At 32.4% G+C, this 7,870-nt stretch overlaps 2 protein-coding genes and 1 non-coding gene across 5 annotated transcripts; 2 read left to right on the top strand and 1 right to left on the bottom strand.

Annotated features, from left to right (window-relative positions):
• Nucleotides 1-1,034: 1,034 nt before the first annotated feature.
• Nucleotides 1,035-4,659, top strand: LOC106711425 (RNA-binding protein 1). Of its 3 annotated transcripts, none has more exons than XR_001357026.2 (5): nt 1,035-1,177; nt 1,278-1,488; nt 2,148-2,210; nt 2,577-3,111; nt 3,571-3,648. XR_001357026.2 is itself a non-coding variant. In XM_014503734.2 (5 exons), exons 2-5 carry the CDS (start codon nt 1,280-1,282, stop codon nt 4,430-4,432), a joined length of 426 nt encoding a protein of 141 aa, XP_014359220.1. In that variant the 5' UTR covers nt 1,035-1,181; the 3' UTR covers nt 4,433-4,659. The 3 variants fall into 3 exon arrangements, 1 of the variants encoding a protein (XP_014359220.1); XR_001357025.2 differs by having other exon boundaries at nt 1,035-1,181; nt 1,280-1,488; XM_014503734.2 differs by lacking the exon at nt 2,577-3,111 and adding an exon at nt 4,426-4,659 and having other exon boundaries at nt 1,035-1,181; nt 1,280-1,488; nt 3,571-3,717.
• On the top strand, nt 4,195-4,333 carry LOC123723573. The gene has a single exon (XR_006756794.1). It is a non-coding gene; the product is annotated as a small nucleolar RNA SNORA53 (small nucleolar RNA).
• A 606-nt stretch (nt 4,660-5,265) lies between the features above and the next one.
• Nucleotides 5,266-7,040, bottom strand: LOC106711487 (UDP-xylose and UDP-N-acetylglucosamine transporter). Its single transcript, XM_014503808.2, has 4 exons — nt 6,875-7,040; nt 6,370-6,491; nt 5,793-6,060; nt 5,266-5,661 (listed from the first exon to the last, which is right to left on the bottom strand). Exons 1-4 carry the CDS (start codon nt 7,037-7,039, stop codon nt 5,302-5,304), a joined length of 915 nt encoding a protein of 304 aa, XP_014359294.2. The 5' UTR covers nt 7,040; the 3' UTR covers nt 5,266-5,301.
• Between the last annotated feature and the right edge of the window lie 830 nt (nt 7,041-7,870).

Raw genomic sequence — 7,870 nt, 5'->3', positions numbered from 1 at the left:
AACAGTTATCTAAGCATAGATACATGGACTACATTACTATGCATACTATCTATGCCCAAAAATATAAATCTATGGTCATAATATGTTATGGCTTTCCTTACTGTTCTAACTTAGCTTATGTAGTCCAAAAAGATTGAGCTAGCTACCTAATGTCTGTATTAATATTTGAGAATAAAAGATTTGTTTGTTTGGTCAAGATAAACTCGAGAACCAATACACTTATTTTTATAACAGAGATAGGTTTGTAATTTCTCAACAAAGCTTCTTACTTTGGTATTTCAACTTTTTTTTTCATTTCAAATATAATTAACCTACAAGATGATACAGAATCTAACTGTTTTCTATTATATATTACATATCCATGAGATAGATGTCTCGCTCGCGATTAGTCGATAATTCTCAAGGGTATTGATTTCTAAAATTAAACAGGCAGTTACCTAATACGGGACGGTTTGTTTTGGTTAACGTTTAAATAACGAAATGCCACCAAAAATATATTTTTAATTTCGTTTATGAAAAGAAGAATAAAATCGATATTTATACTTACTTGATTCTCTTGAAAATTACTTGACCATTCTGCTGTCCATGTCTTCACAGCAAACATATCAGATTTATCGTTTATATTATTTAAAAGGCCTACGACATCCATTTTTATTTAAGTTCATTTATTTTTAATCTAAAAATAATTTGCAATCACAAAGGCCATCAGCTGTTTGGCACACAACAATGAATTTGTGACAAATTGACAAATGCATGCTAACTGACAAAGAGTATTAAAATTTTAATAAAAATAAACTTCTTAGACTATAAGTAATTTTATTTCATTGATAAAAATATTCATTACTCGATTTAATTTATATTTTAAATTAAATTTATAAACAGCAGTTGATTTGCGGATCAAAAACCATATTTATTTGTTAATTAACTGCTTCAGATATAGTTGGCAGCACTCAAACGTGTGTTCGCTATTCGCTCTATGACTACAAATTTTTATGCCTTCTCTCGTCTTGTCGTAACTTAATCTGTGATGAAGTTTTGGTGACGCTAGCTGACCGACTCTTCGTATCTATTACGTATTTTTAACGTTATTAAAATTAAGTTATAAATAATTATTAAAACGTTACACTTTTGTGTAAAAACTTTTTACCGTGTTACTAACTATTTAGAATACAAACTATAAGGTATTTATTCAAATTGTATGACTGTTGAATGTGATAAAATTATTGATCTAATATGGCGGCACGTGGTTTCTAATTTTAATTTTTGTCGACATTTCCAGATGTCACGTTACCGCGAATGGGATTTATCCTGCAAAGTGTACGTGGGGAATCTTGGCACAAATGCATCAAAATACGAAATTGAAAAAATATTTTCCAAATATGGAAACATACGGAATGTGTGGGTGGCCAGAAATCCACCAGGGTTTGCATTTGTTGAATTCGAGGATCCTCGAGATGCAGAAGATTCAGTTCGAGGTCTAGATGGAACGTAAGTACTAACCAAAATTTCAAATTCTCTTATACGAAATGCGTTTGCTAAATAGATAAAATTAATTTTTATCGGTGTCCGCCATTTTAGTCAATTGACTTTTGCCATCTTATTTTATAGTTGTAGAAAACAAGTTCAATAAGCCTGTATATATAAACCATTAGAGTTCATATAAGCCTAATTCTTACAAATTCATTTAGTTGCAAATAGAAATAATGTGTTGGTGATTGTATCATAGAATATATTTCATGAGTGTAATCACTAAAGTCACATAACAATTATTTTACATAGCACTTTTTAGTTGATACAATTTTAAAATAAAATTAAATGTTAAATCTGCACACTCCTTAGATCCGTTTCATTATCAATGTGAAACGCTTGAGTCATAAGTGTGCAAAAGTATGGCACCTCCATACCATAGCTGACATGTGTTTGTTACATTTATTGATATACACTTGCTTTGGAATGGGGAACACTTTCTAAAACTTTTTAACACATTCAGTGCAGACTCATAAGTTTGCTTTCTTACTAAGAAATTGTAGTTTAACGGAACATGTTACAAGGGTACATAATGTATTTGAATATTTTTACAAAAGTTATGTCTTAATGAATTTGACTATCAAAGTTAATGTACAATTTTATATTTCTACTATATTCAGACGCTGCTGCGGGACTCGCATCCGTGTTGAGATGTCCAATGGCCGCACAAGAAGGGACCGCAGGTATTTTGGATAGGTCTTCACTAATACTAGATGAGATTAAGCTACTTACACATGAAATTCCCTTTATGAGGCTTCCCTTAACGCAAATTACAACTAATTAAGTAATAATCACCCTTTTGATTTAAAATGATCATTACTTAATTGTCTTAATAATTTTACTCTAATGAAGCATATCTTTAGATCCCCAACGTCTATTCACTATTAAAAATAATTTACACTTAATATTAATATTGCAATATTTTCAAAAAACGGTATTTTGCAATAACAATAGTTCACAAAGTAATAAAAAATATTTTGAAAATAACTGGTAGATAATAGTTTTTACAAAGAAGTTATTTAATGTGGTGGGTGTTGGAACGTTTACAGGTCCATTTTATCAACCAACCACCAACACACCAACGACCTCACCACATCTCTTCACCACAACTACGGCTTGTATACAAATAAGACATCCGCGAACGCCGCTCGCATCAACATCCCGCTCGACTTCTGCGACCGGCTCTCCAACCATCTGCGCGCAGCTGAAGTCTCCAACAACTGCCTCCCCATATCTATCCTCTCGACCGCCATCACCTGATCCTACACATTCCGCAACCTGAACAATAACCACCACTGATGAGCCACATAGCATAGGAACCTACAACAATCCTGAATGTCATTGCAACTCCTGATGCTTCACTGCAATCTGCTGCACACACGCGTCGTCACCGAGGCACCGGCTAGAAATACCACCTATATGGCGATCAGCTATCTCCGTTTCAACAATTTGTTGTCAAAACTTCTTATGGTCACCATTTAGAAGATTATGTTGAAACTAGTCACCGCCTCGGTATTCAAACTCCCTTCGGCCTCACAGCAGCGCCACACCGTCCGGCGGCCCTCGCAGGCTCATCAAGTCTCGGTACTTTTTAAATCCTATACTTAGCACTCTGCCTTACCTAATACTGTTTACCTACTTAGAAAGATGCTATAAAATGTTGGTGTTTCAGTGTGCAATATTTGGTGTCTATTTTAAGAGTTTTAGATGTCAGTATGGTGAAGAAACTGGTTAATGTATATTTTACGTACGAGATCGTTAAAAATAGTGGCTTTCAACGTTTTAATTTTAGATGTAAAGTAATTAAAACATTTTCGGCAACTGTCAAGTTTAAATTTAATCTAAATTTAAATTTCTGGTATCTATTGTGCTTAAATCTTCAGAAAAATTCAAGCAGACGGTATCGGAACGGTTAACTACTTCGTTAACTGACAGAAACTACAAACTAAATAAACCATTTCTCTGTACTTCAATAAAAAAAAATGAAAAAAAGGCCAATATTGTTTTATGTAATGTATAAAATAACACAATGTTGTACTAAAGGTCCAGAAGCCGCAGCCCAAGGCGGCGTTCGTATTCCCGCGGGCGCTCTTTGTCTCCGCGGCGCTCGCCCTCCGTGCGTCGTCGATCGCCTTCGCCCCGTAGATCCAGGTCACGCGAACGACGCAGCCGATCCGACAGCAAAAACAGGTAAACAACCAGCAGAGACATATGTATCAAAACATAGTAGTACTTTCTCATACTGCACAATTTTTGCAAAATTTGATATCCCAGTTCTTTGAGATTATACAACTCCAGATAATTCATTAAAGACTAACTTCCTTAGATTGTTTATCTAAAGCTGGGATTCCCAAAGTGGTCGAAATCAAACCCTTGGGGTCGATACCGATCTTAAAGCATTGCTAATTCTCACTCTTCTTCTATTGACCTAAGCCAGAATGAAAAAAAATAATAATTGTTCTTAAAAGTAGGTAATTTGGCCATAGGGGTCTGAGGTAACAGGTCATTTTGGAAAAATGGTCACTTTTCCAAAATAGTTTGTGGTTCCATGATCTAAAACATATGTTCTGAAATGTATCATGAAAATCACAGTATAATTAGATTATTTTGTGACACATTATATAATACTCTATATGTAACTTATTTTGAAAATTATTTAATTATATCCGCACGCTCCTTAGATCCGTTTCATTATCAATGTGAAACGCTTGAGTCATAAGTGTGCAATATCATGGCACCTCCATGCCACAGCTGATATGTGTTTGTTGCATTTATTGACATACACTTGCTTTGGAATGGGGAACAATTTTTTCATTAATTTCTTTAGATAATTTTAGTATTAACAAGAAAAAAACATATGTATTAATGTAAAATAAAAATTATTTTTTTTGTTTTCAGATATTGAAGATGTTCAACAAGACGATGATCCACTTTGGATGCAAGGAACTTGAGTAAACTTTGATTATAAATATGTTTTGATATATAGTGGTGTGTTTGTGACATTTAGTTTGAATCATACCTAGGAGTATCATTCACCTTTCAATTGCTTCTATTTGTAGTTCAGAATAATGTTTCCATCACAATTTACATAGTTTGTAAAATAATGCAATATTTAAACACATTATCGAAACTATAGTTAAGATGAAATAGTGTATTGACAGCTTAAAATTAATTTGAGTTCAATTTTAAGAACAATTTTGTAAAAGTAGTTTACTTTTTAAAAATCAGGATGATTAATTTAAGATAAATCGTAGAGTACAGATTTTTTTCCCAAGTTTAAATTGTAAATAAAATTATGCATATAAAAGATTTAGTTCATAAAAGCTGTCAGACATTGTAAGAATGAGTATGTACGAGTTTTGTCTAATTGCAATATGTATTGTTACATTAAGATACTTTTAAGAATTAAATACGTTAATAAATTAGCTGATATTCTTTTATTTAAGATTCACCTTCAACCATACTTATAGATACATACAAATTGTAAAATATTTGATGTAATGATTTTTCAAAATTAAAACAATATAAAACATTTCTAATATATAAATATTAATCTCTTCTTTTGGACGGATTTTTCATAATATATTTTATTAAACATTATAAAAGAGATTCAAAAATATTTTCTTCATTTTCTACAAAAAAGTTGTAGATTGCACATTTCATTATATTTTACTTTAGAATATAAATTTAAACCATGAAAGAATAATTATTAGCACACAAGAAATATTCTTCTTACAAAATAATTTAAAAGACATACAAATTCACAGCCTAAAATCACTCATCTTTCAAACTAACTGGTCTTTGCTTTTTGCTTTCAAAGCAATCGAAATAAATATATGTTCCAAAAACAACTAAAACTGTTCCCAACACATGTAAAATTGTCAAATTATTCTTAAAAACTACACTTGATATTAACAATGACATAAATTTTCTTAAGGTCAGTATAAATGTTACAGTAACAGAATCCTCTTTAGTTGCTAAATCATGGACGGAATGAGCACAAAAGAACTGTGAAACGATGTTCAATGCAAGTATTAACCATAAATCACTAGACATAGACAAGGCAATGTTTTTTAATTGTGGGTAAATTGTCAAAAACAAGGGCAGTGGTATACAATGAGTGAAGAACAGCATCTGAAAAGAAATTTTTGTAAATTGGAATGACTTATTTATTAAAAAAACTGTTTTCAGTTTCTATGACCCTAACAAGAAACTTGGAGCTGCCCAGTATAAGTTGAATTTCACGGTTTCACACATTTACTAACCTCATCAGGATGTTTTCCATGATTTGAATACAGAATTTCCTGTTGTAGTCCAGTAAATGCTCCCAATATCAACGTAGAGAGTAATATTACAACACCAAAGCACCAATATATAAAACTTCCTTTATTTTCTTCTACTACAGTAGCACCACCATACATAGCTAGTGCTACTCCCATACTGATCAGAACTGATCCAATAATAGAGGTCACCTTGGGGACACGACTTTTGGCATACCATGAGACTAGCGTACTTGCGGGGGATGTTGCAGATCTGAAAATGAGAAAATGGTTTATATTGGTCTTCCTAATCTTTTAGGCGGCTGAACATGGACTGCAAAGTGCACCTTACACAGATCCCTTCATGTCCTGCTTCACCTAAAAATGCGTTTCATGCAGTTTCATATTCCATTTTCCGAGACCCCAAGATGTTTGATAAAAACAATACATACTTATGGCTTTGTTGATATTGTTTGGTATGTACCAAACAATATCAACAAATATGAGGTTCAAAAATTGTAAAGTTGTGATACCAACTTTTATTTTATAATTTAAGGGCAATATATACCAGTTTTTCTCTTACCTTATTATCATATGTAAGGTGGATGGTACATGCAAGGCATATACATAATTATTAGCCACACTTGTCACAAAAAACAAAGCTATTAGTATAAAATATCTCTTGAATGGAATGTTTGGATTAAACTGAAAAGTTAAGTTTTAATGAAAATTACAACTATATTAAAAAAAAAAACAATATTGTGGTGGTCAAAAACAGTTTAACCTGGATAAGTGAGAAACCTCCTTAAATGGGGCCATTTTCCGGTCCTGACGGGCGAGAAACTTGGGTTAGAGAAAAACCTCTATAAGACAGAAAAATATCGCGATCCTAGACTCGCTTATCCAGGTTCTACTGGATTAGAAATTTTAGTCATCTATTTTAGTATGATTGATGAACTTTTAGTTTTATCAAAACTAAACCTATGTTTATAAGAAAAAAATTCAATGACTGGTGAATGATAATAATATGTTTCTCTAAAAATAAAACAATAAGTGTATAAAAAGTTATAAAGATGAAACTAACTTACCACATTAAATGTTCTAAATAAAAATCCCTGTATTGATATGAATAAGAATTGCAAAAATGTAACGAAATTGGCACTTTCAGGCGCTTTTGCCATCAATATTTCCATTAAATAGGAATTTACACAACAACTTATAAATACATTTAAAGTCGTGTTTTTTAGACTCATCTTAATTTGTTAACGTTAAAGTATTTAGTACAAGAAGTAGTTTAATAATTTTAGGAACTTTTTAATTAAAACATAATTAGTTTGTCATAATAAATTATAAACTTAATAAAATAAAAATATAACCAAATATTTACAAACAAAAAGATTCATCATCGACTGACAGTAGACAGCTGATATTGTCATGGACACTTGACAGTGACACGACACGTCACGTTTTTTTAGCAATGGTTTTGTTATTATTGCCATTGTGTTATTATTTTAGTGGTAAGTACTTTTGGAATACTTTCCCGTGGAAAGAAGAAATATCCAGATTTATATTGAACAACAAAAAATAGGGATATAACATAATGTATAGTAAAGTCCAATATGGGCTGCGGAATCACATGACTCACATACTAGTGAGTGGTCAGGGGTTCAAAGAAGGGAACATCCTTACTATGCAAACACTTACTACAGGCGGTACACCTTTGCCTCTCCAACTGTTAAGAGATACTTTAACACATTTTATCACAAAAATCGGGACAAATAGAGGAATTGATTCAAATTATCATTTCACAGTAGTAGAGCCTGCAATAATATCTATTTTAAGAATGGCCTGGCTCTACCGGTAAATTACCATGACCACACAGAAGACAGAGGCGAAGTGGAAGTAATTCCGAGTTTGGTCTGACAAGTGTGCATGTTGGAAGACCTAATTTAAGTCTTCTTTCCCTTTCGATAAGTAATCGATGGAAAGGGCAGGTAGACTTGGCATAGGGATGTATAAGAAGGGGAAATACATCCTTTTTCCTTTCGTTCCTCTTTCTATGCGTCCCCTTCTCCGTCGATTAT

This window comes from Papilio machaon, chromosome 3 (genome assembly GCF_912999745.1).
Source record: "Papilio machaon chromosome 3, ilPapMach1.1, whole genome shotgun sequence".
Taxonomy (NCBI): Eukaryota; Metazoa; Arthropoda; class Insecta; order Lepidoptera; family Papilionidae; genus Papilio; species Papilio machaon.
The sequence above is the reverse complement of the archived record's forward strand: the minus strand, read 5'-3'. Positions and strand labels throughout refer to the sequence as shown.

What these genes read in the sequence shown, in the direction of transcription:
- LOC106711487 (XM_014503808.2), bottom strand. Translation starts at nt 7,039, where the DNA reads ATGAGTCTAAAAAACACGACTTTAAATGTATTTATAAGTTGTTGTGTA. An exon ending in ACCTTACATATGATAATAAG is followed by an intron (nt 6,061 to 6,369) that starts GTAAGAGAAAAA and finishes TCTCATTTTCAG; the next exon opens with ATCTGCAACATCCCCCGCAA. An exon ending in ATGGAAAACATCCTGATGAG is followed by an intron (nt 5,662 to 5,792) that starts GTTAGTAAATGT and finishes ATTTCTTTTCAG; the next exon opens with ATGCTGTTCTTCACTCATTG.
- LOC106711425 (XM_014503734.2), top strand. Translation starts at nt 1,280, where the DNA reads ATGTCACGTTACCGCGAATGGGATTTATCCTGCAAAGTGTACGTGGGG. An exon ending in GTTCGAGGTCTAGATGGAAC is followed by an intron (nt 1,489 to 2,147) that starts GTAAGTACTAAC and finishes TACTATATTCAG; the next exon opens with ACGCTGCTGCGGGACTCGCA. An exon ending in CGCACAAGAAGGGACCGCAG is followed by an intron (nt 2,211 to 3,570) that starts GTATTTTGGATA and finishes GTTGTACTAAAG; the next exon opens with GTCCAGAAGCCGCAGCCCAA.